General features: G+C 51.5%; 1 protein-coding gene across 5 annotated transcripts in view; it reads right to left on the bottom strand.

Moving 5' to 3' along the window:
- The window catches only part of Sez6 (seizure related 6 homolog), a 49,419-nt gene extending 30,916 nt beyond the window's left edge, over positions 1-18,503 (bottom strand). For all 5 annotated transcript variants that reach the window (XM_032912026.1, XM_032912027.1, XM_032912028.1 and 2 more), the window contains exon 1: positions 18,325-18,503. In XM_032912026.1, the coding sequence (XP_032767917.1) occupies positions 18,325-18,379 (55 nt within the window). In that variant the 5' untranslated portion in view covers positions 18,380-18,503. The remainder of the gene's footprint in view (positions 1-18,324) is intronic.
- Between the last annotated feature and the right edge of the window lie 430 nt (positions 18,504-18,933).

Genomic DNA, 18,933 nt, shown 5'->3' with positions numbered 1-18,933 from the left:
GGCAAGCAGATCTCTGTGAGTTTCAGGCTAGCCTGGTCTACAGGCTCCAGGACAGTTGGGACTGCTGGTGAGACTGGTCTCAAAAAGAAAGAAAGAAAGGTAGAAAAGAAAGAAAGACAGGTAGAAAAGAAAGAAAGGAAGGAAGAAAGAAAGAAAGAAAAGAGAAGAGACTGGGAAGTGGTAATTCACACCTTTAATCCTAGCACTCATGCCAAGAGGCAGAGGCAAAAGGTTCTCTGTGAGTTAGAGGCCAGCCAGGTCTACAGAACTAGTTCCAGGACAGTCAGGGATACACAAGGAACCTGGTCTCGAAAAACAAAACAAAAGAAGGTGATGAAGGAGGAGAAGGAGGAGCAGGAGGAGGAAGAAGGGGAAGAAGAGGAAGAAGAAGACGAGGAGGAGGGGGGAGAAAAGGAAGGAAGAGTGGTCTCCTCTGAATGCTCTAGATACCGATGTCCTGGGGGCAGAGAGAGAGAGGTAACAGGGAGACTGTCCACTAGGATAGAAAGGATTTAGATAAGTGAGGTCTCTTCTCTCTGGAAAACCACAGTCCCTGTTGGATGACGAGGTGTATGGCCGTGAGGTATGCCATCCACAAAGAAAGCATAGTTCCGCGTCACCCACAAAGAGGTGTCACCTCCAAGCATTGTTCGTCCCTGGGGACAAAGCTGTGGGTACAACCGGATCCATTTCTATGCTGCACACTGGTGCCTGGGCACCGGGAAGAAGTCCCGCCGCCCCATGCAGAGCTCCAAGGGGCTGGGGCTGCTAGCCTAACCTTCTGGGTCCGGAAAATACCCTCGTCAGGCTTCCTCAGTCACCTACAGCGAAAGAGCTTCCCTGCAACCCCTAGCCCTGGGCACTGCAGCCTGGGCCCTCCCCCCGCATTAGCTCTTAAGCTATGCAAATAGACATCGGAGGGAGCCCTGTTTAAAGTATTTAGACGAAATGAAAAAAGGCTTTCATCGGCACTAATGAGCCATTCAGGATGCCTCCCCAGTGGATTCTCTCCCGCTCCGCCTCCTGGCCCCTCTTAGGAATAGAAGTCCCACCCCACAGCCCCAGCCTGGTAGTTCCCTGCTATGTTTTCGCAGCCACCCCGCCCCCATAAAGTCCAAGGGGTGGGGATACTACAGATGAGGCCCACTTGTACCGCACCTGGCAGGTCTGGTTCGGTGTGGAGCCCCTTCCACCTCTTGCTAGCTAAGTCTATGGTCTTCAGGTAGGTAAACTGAGGCTTAGGACCACAAGGCTGGTGGGCAGTGAAGCTGGAGTCGCTATGCAGCGTCTCTTCCAAGAGGGTTTGCTGTCCCAGACAGTAGAGCGGCCTCAGCACTTCCTCTCAGCACCGTCACACCATTAGATCTTTCTGGACCACAAGGCCTTGGGTTCTAATGCCAAAAGGGCTTCACTGTCATGTGAACCGTCTCTGTAGCTATGAAGGGAAGACACTGAGTTCTAGGAGGGGACTCTCCTGATAGACACAGCTTCCACCTGCCAGCCCCAACCCCATTTTCTACAAAGGTGGGGTTGTCACTTTAAAGCCCAGTATAGGCAGGCCCCAGCCATGACCAGGACTCATGTCTCAGAGACAGAAGGCCTAAGACCCTCTGATTCTGGGACAAGCTCAGAAGGATTCTCCCGTCATAGGGTAGAAGCAATTCTCAGTTTGGAGGAGAGAGCATGACAACATGGGGGTCCAGGAGAGCCTGGAGGATGTCGTGGGCAGGGAGTCCACTCCTCTAGGTTCTAAAGGTTAAGCTGGCCCAGCATAGGAAGAATGAGAATTTAATGGGATCCATTTATTATCCCATAAAAATTAATGAGTTTATTCTGGAGGTTCCCTGGCCCCTTTCAAGTTTTAATAGGGGATTAGTGAGGGCCTGGCTCTGCAGACCCCTATTATCCCAGAGTCTGAGGGAGCGAAGGGGCCCCGTGTGTTAGAGAGTGTGGTTGCCCCTGGGCCTGAGTCTGATCACCACACCGACAGAGCAGTGGTCCAGATATGCCTCTTAGAAGTTGGCAGGGCCACAGAGCCCTGAGGTCTAATTCTAGAAGCTTCTGATTCCAGACTCACCCCCCTGTAGTATCCAGCCTTTCAGTAGGTTCAATGCTGCGTGTCTGCTTGTACTGACAGGAAAGACAATATAACCCTCATGCCGTATATGAGGAAACTGAGGCCCGAGATGGAATGTGGTTTTCCAAGGTTATCTAAAAGCTATACAAGAGCCAGAATGGGCACCCACTTCCTATTGTGGTCTAGGGCCAGCAGCTGGGATTGGTAGCAGCTACCACTGCCTCCTGCTTGCTGTATGGGCAAGCATATCACAGCAATCATCTCTCAGTGCCTCATCAATCCAGTGGAGTTCGTGTCATCATCTCAAGAGATGGACGCTCTGGAGGCCCAGAGTGGTTAAGTAATTCATTCATGGTCACACAGAGACCTGGGATTAGAACCCACAGCTTAGCTCTGTTGGTTGGTTGCTCTCACTGGGCCTCCTATCTCCCGATCACTCTGGGTGCTGTTATACTAGGCCATCTGTGTGGGGAACCCTGCAGCTTGTGGTGATGAGGGAAGCTTGGTGGCATCCTGGAGGAGCAGCATTTTGAGGTGGGCACAGAAAAAGAGATTTTCATTGTCACACGATTCACTCTCCTGCTGTGCTGTCTCTAGCTCCATTTTGTGGAGATACCTATACTTCCGGGTCCAATTCCTATCTTCTCTCCGGATGGCCATTCCTGCCTAGCTGTCCTCTGACCTCCTGGGATACTTCTTGATGGGTCCTGAACAGATGACTCGCTTGCACTGTGGCAAGGATACAGCATTAGGCTTCTCTCTCCCCACACAGCGCTGCATAAATGGTGAAGGGTAGTCTCAGGGCACATTTCCTAAGCCCACATCTGCTTGTTTACACAGTCAGGATTCATCTTGCTCCCCAAAGCCTGGCTCTCAGGCAGCATGGGTTGGCAGGGGTGGGTCCAGCAGGGGGGCAGCTGCCCTCGGTAAGTGATGGGGCGTGTCTTCAGAAGCTAGCAGGTCCCTCATCCCTGTGACTCATCTTCCCATCACTTTGTCACCATCCTCTTTCCTGCTCAGCCTCCGTTGGTTCAATAAAGTCCAGACTTTGAATATGAGTAGGAACCAGACCTGCTTTGATCCCAAGCACTCGGGAAACAAAAGCAGACGGATCTATGTGAGTTGTGGGCCACAAAGCCCATTCTAGGACAGTCAGGGCTATACAAAGAAATCCTGTCTTAGCTCAGTGGTGAGCGCTTGCCTAGCAAGCTGCAAGGCCCCTGGGTTCAGTCCCTAGCTCAAAAAAAAAAAAAAAAAAAAAAAAAAAAAGAAAAAAAAAAAAAAAATCCTGTCTTGAAAAACTTAACCAGGGTTGGGGATTTAGCCCAGGGGTAGAGCACTTGCCTAGCAAGGCCAAGGCCCTGGGTTCGGTCCCCAGCTCCGAAAAAAAAAAAAGAAAGAAAGAAAGAAAGAAAAACCTAACCAAATCAAATCAAACCAAACCAAACCAAACCAAACCACCACCACCACCACCAACAACAACAACAAAGACAGCAAAACTGATGGGAATACTACCTCCCAGCCAGATTCTGTCTGGAGAAGTGGCTGACCACCAGCCCTCCAGTTCTTGTCCTCTCTGTGAGCACCTCACACGCCCTTCGTTTGCCCAGGAGGAAAGCTTCCAGAAGGTCTACAGTAAGCCAGGGCCAGGTTTAGAGTGCTGGCACTAGGAAAATACCTGCCCCACCTGCTCTAAATAGGGGGCCCTCTGGTGACTACTATCCATAGCCATACCCCTGGGGACAGAGCACTCATTACCTCCCAAGTGACCAGGAGCCCCTATGGCCAGCCTTTGATATCTCAGGTTGGAGTTTTATTGCCAGGTGGAAGGAGCAGCAGGGGAAGTTGAGGCACAAACCAGGAGTCAGGCCACCTCATCGTGGTCTTGCCCTTTGTGGATGAGGCTTGGTGCTACTGTCCAAGCTACTTCTCCAAACCAAGCCTGCACATCCCATCAACAAAACGGAGAGGGGCGTGTGGGTGCTGTCTGCTCTCACACCGGAGCACAGTGAGCCTTGAAGGGCTCAGTGTGCGGAAACATCCCAAAGTACTGTCTACCTAGCATTTACCACATGTCAGTGACATCCCCAGTATTTCACCAGTGTCAGCTCACTGAACACCAGAGTCCCATCAGTCAGCAGCTTTATCACCCCAGTGGACAGTTGATGGAACAGGCACAGGGAAACCCAGTTCCTAGGTTTATCAGTTTGGCTTTGGTTGTCTGGGCCCCAAGCAGTAATTTTTGCAATAATTTTTTTCCATAAAGATGTTTTAAAGATTTTTAAAAGGTTTAAATTTTGTACCTATCTGCGTTTGCCTGTGTGTAGGTACATGCGCCCCGTGACTGTAAGGCTCATAAAGGCCTGAGAGGGCATCAGATCACCCTAGGCCTGGAATAATAGGCAATTACTAGCCACCATGTTGGTAAGAGAAACCTATCTGGAGTCTTCTGGAAGAGCAACAAGCACTGAGCCATCTATCTCTCCAGCCCCAGTGGACATGCTGTATGTCTGTGTTCAGTATGATAGTCAGGGAGCTGGTGAGGGGTGTGTGGCTTAGAAGTAAAATGCTTGCCTAGCATGCACAAGGTCTGGCTTTGAGCCCTAGCATTGCGAATGGTCGAAAACAAGGCAGTTATACTCACGTGAGGCCATGGAGCATTCTAAACGGAGCTAGTAAGGATGAGGTAGTATCTTTTAACTTCATTTCACGTTAGCGAGTACTATGTACAATGAAAAATCGTAAGGGGGTAGCCTGGCCTCCCTACAGAACGATATTCACTGCCTCTCAGGAGGTGAGGGTCCTGGGAGAGTTATCATTGGAGAGGCCAAAGAACTAAGGACTCGGGTTGGAAGGTTGGTAACAGAGTCCAAAGACTTCTTTAAGGCTTTCACGAAGGCCACAGGAGGGTTGGGCCTATCACCCTTTATTTCTGTGATATTTGCTTCCCAGCTGTGGCCAAGTATTCTGTAGGTCGTTGGGTTCTCTCCTTTTTAAGATTTATTTTATACATATGAGTATTTTGTCTGCACGCATGTATGTGCACCATCTGCCCTGCCTAGTGGTCTCATAGTTGGGAGGAGGGCATTGGATCCCTGTGACTAGAGTGACAGACGGTTGTGAGCTACCCTGTGGTTGCTGGGATCTGAACCCGAGGCCTCTGTACGAGCAGCCAGTGCACTTGAACACTGAGCCATCTCTTCAGGTTGTTAGGTGCTCGGTGGGCAATTGTGAGGGCTGGAGCAGAGGCAGCTTAAGAGGATTTTAAGACCTTTATAGGAGGAACATTTGGCCTCCTGCGACTCAACTAAGCCTGGCCCAGGCATGTATGTGTCTCTGGGAACACCTCGTCTGTTTTCCCTTCTTCTCCACTGACCAGTCAGCAGCAGAGGGCAGAGTACCTCAGGGCAGTCCTGGAGCAGCTGCTCAGCTGCAGGGCTAGGACTGGGCACCCAGTTACCAAGCATCCCTGTGAGTCAGTCACACACCCCCATAACAGCCATCTCCCCTCAGAACTGCCGGCTGCTCTTTGTACTTGGAATTGGTGTTTTACATTTTCCATGTGAAGAATTTGAGGCTGAGAGGCAATGTGGATGGACCATCCTACTTCTTCCGAAGGGAAAATGGCCATCAAGAATCAGCCTGTTGGGGTTGGGGATTTAGCTCAGTGGTAGAGCACTTGCCTAGCAAGCGCAAGGCCCTGGGTTCGGTCCCCAGCTCCGGAAAGAAAAAAAAAAAAAAAAAAAAAAAAAAAAAAAAAAAAAAAAAAAAAAAAAAAAAAGAAGGGTTGGGATTTAGCTCAGTGGTAGAGCGCTTGCCTAGGGAAGCGCCAAGGCCCTGGGTTCGGTCCCCAGCTCCAAAAAAAACAAACAAACAAAAAAAAAAAAAAAAGAATCAGCCTGTTTTACAGCCTGGGACCAATGCTGTTACTGCCTTGGTGGTTGCTCTGTTGCTGGCACATGTGCATGAGGAATAGACATATGCCTATCTGGTAGCATAGGTGCGTGTGTGTGTGTGTGTGTGTGTGTGTGTGTGTGTGTGTGTGTGTGGTATGTATGTATGCATGTTCGTATATATGTGTATGAGTATGTTATGTGTAGTGTATATGTATATATGTGTGTGAGTGTGTATGTATGTGTATATGTATATATGTGTGTGAGTGTGTGTATGTGTATATGTATGTGTGTATATATATGTGGGTGAGTATGTGTGAATATGTATGTATATGTAAATATATGTGTATATGGTGTGTATGTGTACATGTATGTATATATGTCTGTGTGTATGTGTGTGAGTATGTGTGTCTGTGTATATGTGTGTATATGTATGTGTGTATGCATGTGTGTGTAGTGTGTGTTTGTATGTATGTATGTATGTATGTATGTATGTGTGTTGTATGTGTATGTATGTGTGTATGTGTGTATATCTGTGTATATGTGTGTGCATATGTGTGTGGTGTGTGTTTGTATGTATGTGTTATATGTATGTGTAAGTATGTTTGCGTGTGTCTGTGTATATATGTATGTACATGTGTGTGGTGTGTGTATGTACATATGTATGTATATGCATGTGTGCTGTGTGCGCATGTATGTGTGTGTATGTACATGTGAGATGTGTGTATATGTATGTATCTGTGTGTGAGTATGTATGTGTGTAGTGTGTGTGTATGTATGTGTGCATGCATGTATGTATGTGTATGTGTGTGTGTGCATGTGTGTAAGTCCAAATACACGCACAGACCACTAGTCTTTACCATTTGCCCCTATTTATGAATAATACACCCTAGAACTTTAAACCCCAAAAGACCCTAGGACATAGCAGCAGGGGACACTGTTCGCACAAAGGCTGCTGTGGCCCCTTATTTTAACTGTTCCCTCTGTGGACCCTAGTTTGACCTTTCCCAGAGCTGTTTGTCTTACAGCCCCCCAGGCTCTGAGGAGGTAGGGAGAGGGAGGAACACTGCTCTGGGCTGCAGACAGGCTAGGCCTTTTTACTCCACTGTCCCTTCCCTCCTGTGAGTCTGTGATCGGGGCCCAGGGTGGAAGGAGCTCCCTGCTAACTGCCACATTCTCAGCTTTCCAATTTAAAATCTAATATGGTCTCGCCACTGCAGAGCTGGGGGCTGGAGAGGTGATTAATGAGACCTCTGCTACAGCGTCACCTGCTGCGTTCTATACCTTCCCCCGCGGCCTTGTGTCCCCCCCTCCTGTCTGCCTGCTGGCCCTGGGGACCTGGAGGCCAGAGCCCTGCCTGCCCACTAGTGATTCCTGGGGCTAGGGCCTTAGAGCACTGCCCTGAGAGGTAGGGGCTGTTGAATTGGCTCCTCCCCCTGGGACAGGATGGAAGCAGTGGGAGGAGCCCCCTTGTTACCCTTGCCAGTCTAATCTATCCTTCACCTTGTCTGGGCTGCAGCTAACAAGGCAGGGTCTAGGTAGGAACTGAAGCTGGGGTTCCTTTACTCACGGTGGGGGTTTCTCTCCAATAGACCCCTCATCCGTCTGCTACCCCAAGCCTTCTTCTCTGCATAGGATGATAGGCAGGAGACAGAGGAGCTATCCGCAGGTCCCAAGGCAGACGTAAGAGCAAGGAGCAGAAAGGTATGGCCCTGAGCTGGGTGAGCAAGTCGCAGCCCTCCAGAGCCAGCCCAGTCATTACCAAACCATCAGCAGCAAAGACCGTATTTCTCTGAATGGCAAACCTTGGAAATGTCAGCTGGAACAAGAAGGCTGCAGAGACAGGAACTGTGTTCTCCCTGGAGCCAGGAGCTGGACCATCTCAGTCAGCCCAGAGGCAAAGCTCAGAAATAGGGGATGGATGACCAAGAGAGAAACAATCATTCCCTCTTTCTTCTGCCCACTCCCCAACTCTAGACACCAACCATAGATAAGCCCTTACAGCCACAAGCACAGCAAAGCAGAACCACAAAGTGACAAGGCTGGAGAGCAGCTACCTTCCTGGGTCCCAGACCAGCATCTCTGGGCTGCCACCTCACTCCTATCCAGTGTTCAAAGGCCAACTCCTGGGGCCATTCCCAGCACTTTTGTTCACCTCTAGGAACTTGGCTCCAATGTCCAAGTGTCCATGGCACCAATGAAGGGACTTACCTCGTGCATAAGAGCCAAAGCTACCTCATAACCCAGTCACCTTTGCTCTCTGATGCTTTGTGTGCTGCATCAGGGGGATTACCTATTCAGGAACTGCAGTTGAGGAAGAAGATCCTGTGCCCAGAACTCCAGAATACCCTGGTCCTCAATGCTGAATTGGACTCTAGCTTTCTTTCTCTGGAGGTCACTAGAGTCTCTGCTCTTAGCTGTGGAGGCCTTAGCCGAGCCCTGGCTCCAGGGTAGCTCTGCTTTTGCCACACCGATGGGGTGTATAGCTTTGAGCTAGACCTACCCTGTCTGGGCCTCTCTGTTTTTTCTTAGCATGTGGTTCTTGGTTTCTTAAGAAGTCTTTAGGTGGGAGGGGGCAGTTACAACTTCTCTATTATTGGTGCCCAACTCTAGGAGTTGATAGAGCCTCCTGGTGGGCACAGTGGGGAATTATACTCTGTTATTTGTCACTCTCCTGTATGCTCTGGAGCCCAGTTCTTTGTATCTAACTCTTGGTCCGTATTTGCTGAGTACAGGGAGTGAGAATGTATATGTGTGCATATGCATGTTTTCTGTGTGTACATGTTATGAGCACGCATGTTCGTGTATGTGCAAAGGCCAAAGCATTTGTATATGTGAGTGGGGGCCCATGCATATGTGTGTGGGCTTGTGGCATGTTTGTGCACATGTGCGCATGCATGTGGGGGGCTCAGGTGGGGTTGGAGGACCCTGAGAGCCCCCCTGAGCACCTGTTCCAGCTCTGGGTCCCTCACTGTTTGCTCACACTATCTGATGACTCCCATCCTACAGGTGAGAAAGCTTGGTTAGAGAGCCGACCTGTGGGAGATGGTGTAGCCGGGAGGCAGGCCACGGAGTCTGAGGATAGATGCAGAAACAAAAGGTCCCTAAGAGCAAAGACAGGCTGCATCCAGAAGTAGGCCTCTCTCTGAGGGAGCTGGGGCTGTCTCTCTTTTTGGTCCATTGGTTTAGCTCCTGAAACCTCTTTGCTCTGTGCTCCCCCAGCTGAGACTAGTTTTCAGAACCAATGAAGTAGCGATGGGGGTGAGTGCTTCTTCCTTCTGGGTCTGGAGATAATGACTTGATAGTGGCCTTTGGGTAGAATTGAGTCTCAGCTTGGGCCTGAAACCCCTCTAGGAAGTGGCAGAATGATATTAGAGGTCCCTGGATGGGTAGCTTCATTGGACATGCCTCCCTTTCTCTTCCTCTTGACCCTTCAGCCTCCCTCTAGCTCTCCCAGCTCCTGTGGGGGATGCCAGCAGCTCTACCTTACTTCCAGATGACCTAGGGAAGAGTCACTGGAGAGCTAAGCTCTGCCTTGGGGACTTGGTGAGGCAGGGAGCAGAAGCAGGCGTAACCAGGGCCTTCCTTCAGCCGGTAAGGAAGTTCACCTGACTTGTGCCACCTGTACACTAGCCCAGGCTATCTTTGCCACTATGTTTTTGTACAACTGAGGGAAAGGATCTCAACTTCTGAGCATCTCAGACTGTGGGACTTTTTAGGCTTACCCTGATCCTCCACTTCCACAGAAATCTTCAACAGGGGAGAGGAGAGGCACGGAGTTGCTAAAAATAGCAGCATCTCTGATCTTCCTTGAGGGGGTCAGTGGAGCCCAAGACTGGGGGGAAGGGATGGAGTGGGCTGACAGGAGTGGGGACACCAGCAACCGGAGCTGAGGCCTTATGTACGTATTCCATGTGCCACTGCCCAGAATGCACAGAGGGCGCTGACACCCAGGGATAGATGGACAAGCCAGGCAGGCATGCACAGACAAAGCTACCTGCATGTCTAGGCTGCTCCCCCATCCCCAGAATCTTTTTTTTTTTAAAGATTTATTTTATTTTATTTTATATGAGTACACTGTAGCTGTCTTCAGACACACCAGAAGAGGGCATCAGATCCCATTACAGATGGTTGTGAGCCACCATGTGGTTGCTGGGAATTGAACTCGGGACCTCTGGAAGAGCAGTCAATGCTCTTGACCACTGAGCCATCTCTCTCCAGCTCCCACCCCCAGAATCTTAAGGTTGCTGTGCAGACTCAACTCCCACCCCTCATACCCACTTCCTAACCTCATCTTTGCTTTGACCTTCAAGGTCTCTGCTGAGCTGGATGGAGGAACACCTTGAATTGAGAGAGCTAAACTCCCCCCCACTCCCCGGAGCTGAGGACCGAACCCAGGGCCTTGAGCTTGCTAGGCAAGCGCTCTACCACTGAGCTAAATCCCCAACCCCTAAACTTTCTTTCCCTATCTTTTCACCTTTCTGTTGCTTGAACCCCAAGACAGGAAAGGCCAAGGGAGGGCCAGAGTCATTATGAGATACAGCAGGGTTAAGACTTCAGACACCAGCCAGCAGTCAGAGGCCACATGAGCGTCTCCCAGACCTGAGTAATAGGCCCAGTGGGTTAGAGAGATAGAAGACTCTATAAGAGCAGTATAGAATGGGGCTCTGCTAAGAGATAGGCTCTGAATGGGCCACATAGGAGCAAGGAGAAAGCAATCAGGTAAATAAGTGTGCCCGTGTGTTTCTTTGTCATGCCTTACTGGAGACCCCCTTCACACTTTTGGCTGGAGATATCAGGGGTACCTTTTGAGCCTCAAAATGTGACTTCAGTTTCTTTAGCCATCCACAAAATAGGGTGGGTGCCTTGGTGGGAGAGAAACTGCCAGCTGTTGAACCAGATGTTTCAATTCACCAGCACATCTCCTGTCTGGATATAAATAGTTTGTATGACTATGTCTGCGGAGCAGTGTACCAGGTGAAGACCCTTCAAAGGTCCACGAACCCAGGCTGTCTCTGTGCCACTTAGTCTCATGCTGCAGACCTTGAGCTGGTGCTCACCCCCGACTTGAGAGCTCAGTCCTGGCCTGGTTTCTTGGGTCATCGGGTCCGGGCCCTCCAGTGACTGACTGGTAAAGTCTCCGGCTATCTCTCCTCAAGTAGAGCTTCTAGCCCCTTCCAAGTCCCTACCCTGTCTGATTTCCTTCAATTTTCTATGCTGTCTACAAAAGAGGTGGGATAGAATCTGGTGCCATGAATTCTCACTGGTACAGGGAGGTGACACGATTCAGCCAAGGGCACACAGACACCAAGAGCCAGCCAGGGTTTAATCGGGGGTCCTGGCTCTCTGATGAGCTCTGTGCTGTTGGAATTTTTCCTGATATACACTGTGGTTCCCCACACTGCTTGATTCCCCTCTCCCTAGGCTCCAGAGACTCCCTAGGCACCTGCTGGCTTGTGGGACCCTGGCCAGACACTCAGCAGGTGGCTGCTTAGGGGACAAAGAGGCTGGTGATCGGCTGCAGAGCTGGGAGGGAGGAGGGAGCAGGAAGAAGCTGAGAGGGCGGCAGTGTAGATGAATCTGGGCTGAGGATGGTGAGAGCAGGAGGAAAACAGCCCGTACATAAGATGTAGAGAAGCTCAATGGTTTGGAGCTTTCCTAAATTCTGTTCTGCCTGCCTGATGAGAGGGAGGGAGGGAGGGGCCTGATTGTAAAGAGCCTTTGAGGAGGGGGTGTAAGGGGGGAGGGGCCTCTGAGGGACACGATGAGGTCACTACCAGGGTATGGCAATTGTGGGTAAGCCTTTAGGGCTACACTTTGCAGGTGGATACCCTCAACTTGGATTATGCGATGTATTTGGTTTGGTGACAAGCAGGAGGAACCCTGTACCATATTTGCGTGTTGAAAGCTCCAATGATACCCAGAGATGGGAAAGTTTCATTATGGTCTGGCCTGGGAACCTCAGAGACTTCCTGGGCCTTCACAGAATGAAACAGTGATTCCCTGCTACAGGTGAGAGACTGAGGTACAGAAATCGTCTGTCCCTGAAGTTCAGGGTAGTTGGATCCTGTAGGTGTAATTGGTTGTATCTGACCCCTTCAATTACTATTAGAGGAGAAAAACAAAACAAAAACAAAATAAATAAAACCCTCCAAAAAAACAACGTCCCAAAACAAACACCCCAAACAAACAAACAAACAAACAAACAAAAAACTAAAAGTCTCCGGTCTATATAGAAGCAGTTTGAGCTGATCTTAGTTATTAAGGATGTAACTTGTCTCTAAACTAAGTTTCTTAAGGTCGGGGTTTGTGTCATAGTCTGCTTTTGAGAGGTACTGAGTAGAGGGATTGTTGAATAAAGAATGGATGTGTGGGTGAGTGAACAGTTGAGTTCTTGATTGGTCATAATTCCTGGGTAATCAGGAAAGGGGAGGCAGGAGTATGAAAACAGGACAGACCGACATTCTATAGAGGCAGGACCAGTTATGGCGTGTATGGGGTCTGGGCTTTATTTAGCATCCTTGCTGCAGCTCCTCCCCTCCTCCCAGGCATACTTAGTCTCTGCTCATCTCCTGGCAGGGCCCCTTGTTCCTGCTGGGCTCAGCCAGAACCTCCCACCTCACCCCTTCTCTCCCTGCCAGCCTCCCGGCCAGCAAGGCTGCAGGCTGTGCAGCCAGAGTCTGGGATTGTTGTTGGAGACCTGGCAGGTTTGTTTGCTCCCAAGCCCTCTGAGAAATCTCAACAATCAATGGCCAACAACACTCTGCCCGCAGCTGCAGCATCGATCTTCTCTTCGAAGGGCTGGCGGCCCGGGGGGATTGCAGGTAGGTAGTTGGAAGGAAGCTGGGGAAGGCTTAGGCCTTCCATCTGGGGACTGAGCCTCAATAGAGGCTGAGGAGGTGGGATAATCCAAGATGCCAAGATTCACCTTTCATTTACCAAGGCTCACAGAGGGCAGAAGTCACCCAAGACAGTGTTTAGTGTTTCAGTTCTTTGCCATTAAGGATAGAGTATATGATAAAGTGTCTGTAACTTGCCACAGTAAAAGACTGAGAGCGGGCATCACCAGGAAACAACTGTCAAGGCCAGAAATGCAATAGAAGAAAGTTACAGAGTATCTACGACTTGAGTCCGTCAGACACTATGAGCTTGAACTTGGTCTATGAAAGGCAGGTAATAGCTTCTATTTCATGGAAATGATATGCAGAGCAATGAGCGAATGTGTTCAAAGCAGTTAGGGAGCCTGGCGTGTATTTGGTCCTCATAAACATTTGCTGTTATTGCTGCTGCTCCTATTATTTGAATAGTGGTGTTCTGGATTCCTATTTGCCTAGGCTACCTCTCTTCCTACGCTGGAAGAGACGGGGCGGTGGCTGGTGTAAGACTTCGCAAAATGGGCAGGTGCTTTGGGGTACCCTCTCCGTTCACTAGCTAGTGACTTGATCTCTCCCAATCTTGTTTTTCCAATCCATAAAGTGGGGGTAGAAACCTCCTACTATGAGAGCATTAAATAGAAAAGGCTTTATCAGTGAAACCCCTGTGGGTAAGGGTGTTCTCTGCGTCCGGCCCTCACATCTCAAACCATGTTTGTGCAATGAGCAAATGAACGGTGGACTGAATGGCTGGATGGCTGTACCCCCAACACCTGCTTTTGGTAGGAGTGAGAAAGGTTCAGAGATCTGCACTACTGTGCAGATTACTCTTAGGCCTCTGCTACTCCATTCAAGGGCAGATCTGATCTCAGAGCTCCATATTAGTCTCCCCGGGCTGTGTGGTGGTTTCTGAAGCTTGAATGGTTGAGTGCACTCTGGAGCCTCAGTTGTCAAGTTCATACAAGGCTTCCCTCTCAGCCAGATACAAACTGTGGGATGGGGTTTGCAAGGCTGGGCCCGTGCTCTCCTGTGCTGATTTCTACCCGTGCAATTCTTACAGATTTCTTAACATGCATTTGATGTGTGCCTCGAGTGCTAGGTAGGCCCTGAGTGAGCCACGGGGGATACAAGTAGTGGTGGCCCTAAGGGATGACTGAGGAAAAGCTTTTCTGAATTAGCAACGGCTATCGGCCCCGCCCCCAAAACCACCTAAGGCTGATGGTGTGACAGCTTAATTTGTAGAAGGAAAAATCTAAGTAAAGGCTGTAATTTGCAGGCAGAATAATTGGCCAACTGTTAGGAAAAGGGGGGGAAATCTCAACATACAATCTATGTAAAAATAGTGTACTTGCTACGCAAACTCGGCTTCAAGATGCAGTCCCAGCTGCTCCAGGCCCATGGCCCCATCCTTACCAGGCAGCTGACCCCTAAGCGGTTCCTAAACAGGCTTTCTGGAGTTGCCCAAGGTACAAGGGCTGAGCATGGGGCGAGCGAGGTAAACTACTGTTCTTTTTCCTGAGTGGTTGGTGCTGGAAGGAGCTTCAAGCAACCAGGCAAAGGCTCCTGATCCAACAGTCTGGGGAGCAGATGGGGCACCAAACAGACAGTGGGAACATGGACAAGTCCTCTGACCCAAGCTGGAGAACAGGCCATAGAGCAGATGCCTCCTGCCAGTTACTGAAGTGCCAGTCAAGCCAGACTCAAAGCGTGAAGTAGACTAACCAGGCTGGCCGAGAGGAAGAAAAAAGCAAAAGGCAGGGAGAAGGAAAATCAAGAGTCCAAAAGCTGCTGAGAATTGATGCAGAGACTCCTTTGACCTGGCTGGATTAGTCATCTTTCTGGAATAATGTTGCTTCCTGTTGGAACTGGCCTTGGAGACCTCCCAGCACCTGCTTTCTACCTCTTGGCTGTGGACTAGGGCTGACAGCTTTTCCTCTTCTAGGTGACTCTTATTCATAGAGCTTAAGCCCCTCACGGGTGAAAAACCAGGCTCGGCGACCATGAAACCAAGGAAGTAGAAAGCTGGGCTCTTCCCGTCTGGGCAGCTGAGAGGCTGCCTTACTGAAGTTACCCCTGTCTATTGTTTTCTGTCCGAAGAGGATAATGAACGCTGCCCAAGTAGGGGTGCAAGATTCCTGAGCTGAGAGCCGTCTGGTAGATGGGCTTGGCTTAAGCTAGGAGGGGTGGAGACAAGAAGGGCTGGAGGAGGCTGGAGGGGCTGAGAATGGATGAGAGAGAGGGTAAAGAGGCAGCCTTTCTGACATGCCCCTCTGTTCAGGCAGACACGGGGATGGGAGGATGGAAGCCCAGTTTCTAATTAAGCTCAGTCCCATTGTCTTTTTGCTCCCCATTAGTGCCCCACAGCATCCCCCAAGGCATTTTAAGATGCCACCCTGCTGAGGCTGGGATGGCCGCCAGGACCTGCCAAGCTTGATTCGCTTAGGCCCATGAGGGGCCAAAAGCCAACTCTGCTCTTCCTCTTGGGCAGTCTCCTCAGAAACCCAGCAGGGATTCCCTGCTTGCTGGTCCACCTCTAGGGCTCTGAGTGCAATCTAAGGTATCTACCAGGAGCCTTTATCCCCAGCAAGAGCCCCGATCCTGAAGAACCAGGCTAGAAAGCAGGGAGTGGCAAGGCTTGGGTAGCAGTCCCCAGCAATAAGCCAGCAGAAGCCAGCACCAAGCAGAGCTCCACCCCCAAGCAGCAATTTGCATTTTAGGTTAAGTCAGTCCTATGTTAACCCTTGCAGCAGTAGGAATCCTGGAAGCCAAATCCTTCCTTTTTCCCTCCCACACTTTATCCCCCAGCTTCTGACAGAATAAGCAACTGAGGCTTGCTGTTTCTGCCCCGCCTCCATTTTTCTACCACACTTTCAAGAGAGCTTAGATTGAGCCCTGGGTCCAAGGTCACATAACCATAGAGGCAGCTTCTGTACCTGGAGACTTAATCCCACCCCAGTATTGGCTGCTTTTACCTTCACAATCTCCCCAGGCCACATTCACACATGCAGAGTTTAATTAACTTTATTGATATTCAGAAATTAAGAGAATGACTAAAGGTAATTGCTCATTAAAAATCATTAAACTGACACAACAGGCCTAGGCAGACACAGCTCCTGTTGAACTATCTTCCCTCCCCTACTGTGGCAAGACTTCCCTGGCACTTCCCGTGGGTCGGGAGGAGGCCCCGTAGTATGTAATGCCTATCATACCTGGAACCAGTTATATCTAAGAGGCTGCAAAAGAACTGGGGGCTTGAGCCCGTGGGGCGGAGCACTATCCATCCATCTCTTTGGTTTTCAGAGCCTCTTCCTTCCATGGACCACTGAAGGTTGAAGGTTTAGACTGTGGCTGACTGCCTCCTGTGGCTTGAGTCCCTCTTGTGAGCAGAGCTCTGAGGCCCCCCCTCCTCCCAGGCTGCCAGGCTGCAGAGATGCATCCCCTGGCTGAAAGTCTCCAGGAACCCGAGATTAGCCAAGTGAGCTGCCTCCCAAAGGAGAGGGCTCAGAACACTAACAACTAACCTCCCATCTGTGTTAAATAGGTAGGGGCCTCCTGGTCACTGAGCTCAGGCTTTCTCATATGCCAGGCTAGCCTCTGCTTCCAAATCCTCTCCTACCTATAAAACAGGCAGCAAGGCAACCCCACGGCAGGGGAGAATCTAATGAATTACAGAAGGACGCTGTCTGGTGACACAGACATCTAGCCAGAGTGGGTAAATTCCTCCCAACATGAACCTCCACACCTCCAATCTGGGCTGGACTCTCAGCCATACCAGCTAGCTTTCTTCCTGGAGACCTATGGTCTCTCTCCAACCTGCAAGGAGCTGACTAGCAGAGACTACACCTACACACTAGTGGCTTAACTGAGGGATTGTCTCCCAACACTCAGAGCTCCTGAACTGCAGACATCCTGGGACCTGAGGAGTCCAGATCTCACAGTCAGACAAGAACGCCCATTGCCAGGGAACAAACACAGACTCAGTCCGTCGGAGGGAAGGAGCTAGCCTGTGTCCAGACCCCACACAGGTCCTGAATTCTGAGATATCCTTAGATTTCTGGCCCTGAAGATGGGTTTCTCTTCATCCCTTCTCATCCCTGGAGTGGGCTTGTGAAATTCTTCCTCCCAGCAAGGTGAACATATAATTCCAAGTTTTCCTAGTCTTAGGAGGAGCCAGTGTGGGCAGCCAGGTGGGCTGGGCAAAGATGTGGTCTACTTGTGGGTACAGCTAGAGATTCAAAGATGTGCTTCCTCGCCACCGGGACGGGAGAACAGCGGCTTGCGTCCAAGCCACCCTAGTCTGGCTGTTTTGACCTCCAAACTCTCAGCCTAGGAGGATGGAGCCCGAAGGTTACAATGCTCTCTCCTTCCCTCCTCTACAGCAGACGCTACGAACCATAACCATATGGCGAGGGACTTTGAGTCCCAAGTCAAAGTGCAGTTTCGCGGACCCCAGCAGGCGACCAGTAAAAGCGGAGAATGACTTGAGCATTTGAAGACTCCCGAGATCACTTGCTTCAGACCCTTCCTGCTTCCCATTCCTCTCTCCTCCAAACTCCCTTGCTGCTTACTTCGAGGCCAAGCGTTTCTTGACCGAGACCAATTAAGTTGGGACTTAACTCGGCGTCCGGGGCTGGGGCAAACGGTGAGTTCCGCTAACTAATCTACGGCTCCCGGGTCGATAGAACCCGGCATGAAGGCAGAGCTGAAGAAAAGCAGCGCTCCGTGTGTGTGTGTGTGTGTGTGTGTGTGTGTGTGTGTGTGTGTGTGTGTGTGTGTGTGTGTGAAAGAATTTCAGGGAGGGCAGTCAGTCCCAGGACTTCAGATACTGCAGCCCAGAGAAGAGCGAGGGGCTGGGCAGTGGGCTCTCAGGGTCCCCGAATGTCTCCCCAGAATTGTGCTCTAGGTTCCAATTCTGACTCGATAGCGTCAAGGCAGGGATAGGTGAGAGACGTCCCAGTCCCGGTCCCACCACCGCCCGACCCAGTTCCTCTGCAGTGAGGATACGAGGGACCCGGAATAAGCGGCAAAGTCGAGCGAAGTTTGGAGAGCAGCAGGGGAGGCCGAGCGGCGGGCTGCCAGCTGGACCGTCCGGACTCCGCACCCGCGACCTGCCGCCCCCCCGCAACGCGCCCGGGCGCCCCTAGACGCCTGGAGTGGAGCGAGGGAGCGCGCGGGTGAGCGCGTGTGTGCGGGGAGGGGGTGGCGTGATGAATTGCAGCAGAGAAATCCCATTAGATCCGGGGAGATGATTAAAGGCGAGGTCTCGGCCGGGCGCGAATGGCGGGAGCCGCGGCGGCTTCCCGCCCGTGGAGCTCGCGCCCCGCCCGGCTGGGTCGGCGCCGGGGACAGCGCAGCCGGCGGGACGCGGTGCTTGGGAGGAACAACAGGATGCACAGAGCAAGGCGCCGGGATGGTCCTGCTTTCCTACCCCTGGGAGTCCGCGCCCGCCCCCGTCCTGTGGCCGGACGCCCGGGTCCCTTACCGTGAGCCAGGAGCGCCAGCAGCGAGGGCAGGAGCAGCAGGGCTGCTGGGCGCATGGTGCTGCTTGCGGCCGCGCCCCGGGTTGGGGTCGCGGTAGGGGGACTGGGGACTGGGAGAGGCGTGGGCGCGGGAGGCAGAGCCGGTCCCGGGGAGAGCAGCGGGGCCGCCGCCGCCGCCGCCAGCGCCTGACAGAATCAGCACCACGGCCAGCGCCTGGCGAAGGCGCCCGGGATCGCCGCGCGGGGCTGGGGGCGGGGGCGCAGGAGGAGCGGCTTACCGTAAAGTCTCAAGCAAAGGCGCAGAAGACCCAGCGGCAAGAGCACAGGCTTTCGAGCCCCGGGGAAGGGACTGCCCTGCTAATGTGGCACACACAGCCCCGCCTTCCCGAGCTGCCCACGCCCAGCCAAGCCTGCCACCCTCTCCCGGGTTAGTAGTCTACCAAGGTGTTAGGTTCTAGTCGGATTCTCCATTAAAGAGGGCATCCCCTACCCATCTCTCTCTCCACCCCACCTTGGTACCTGACAGCTACAAGGGTAACCTGGAAAGATGCACATCAGTGAGGCAGCTGGTGAGGCCCGCCTGCCCTTGTGGCAGCTCCATCCTGGGCCGA

The sequence above is a fragment of the Rattus rattus genome, chromosome 9, assembly GCF_011064425.1.
Source record: "Rattus rattus isolate New Zealand chromosome 9, Rrattus_CSIRO_v1, whole genome shotgun sequence".
Classification (NCBI taxonomy): domain Eukaryota; kingdom Metazoa; phylum Chordata; class Mammalia; order Rodentia; family Muridae; genus Rattus; species Rattus rattus.
Note: the sequence above shows the minus strand (reverse complement) of the source record. Positions and strands in the feature narration are given on the sequence as shown.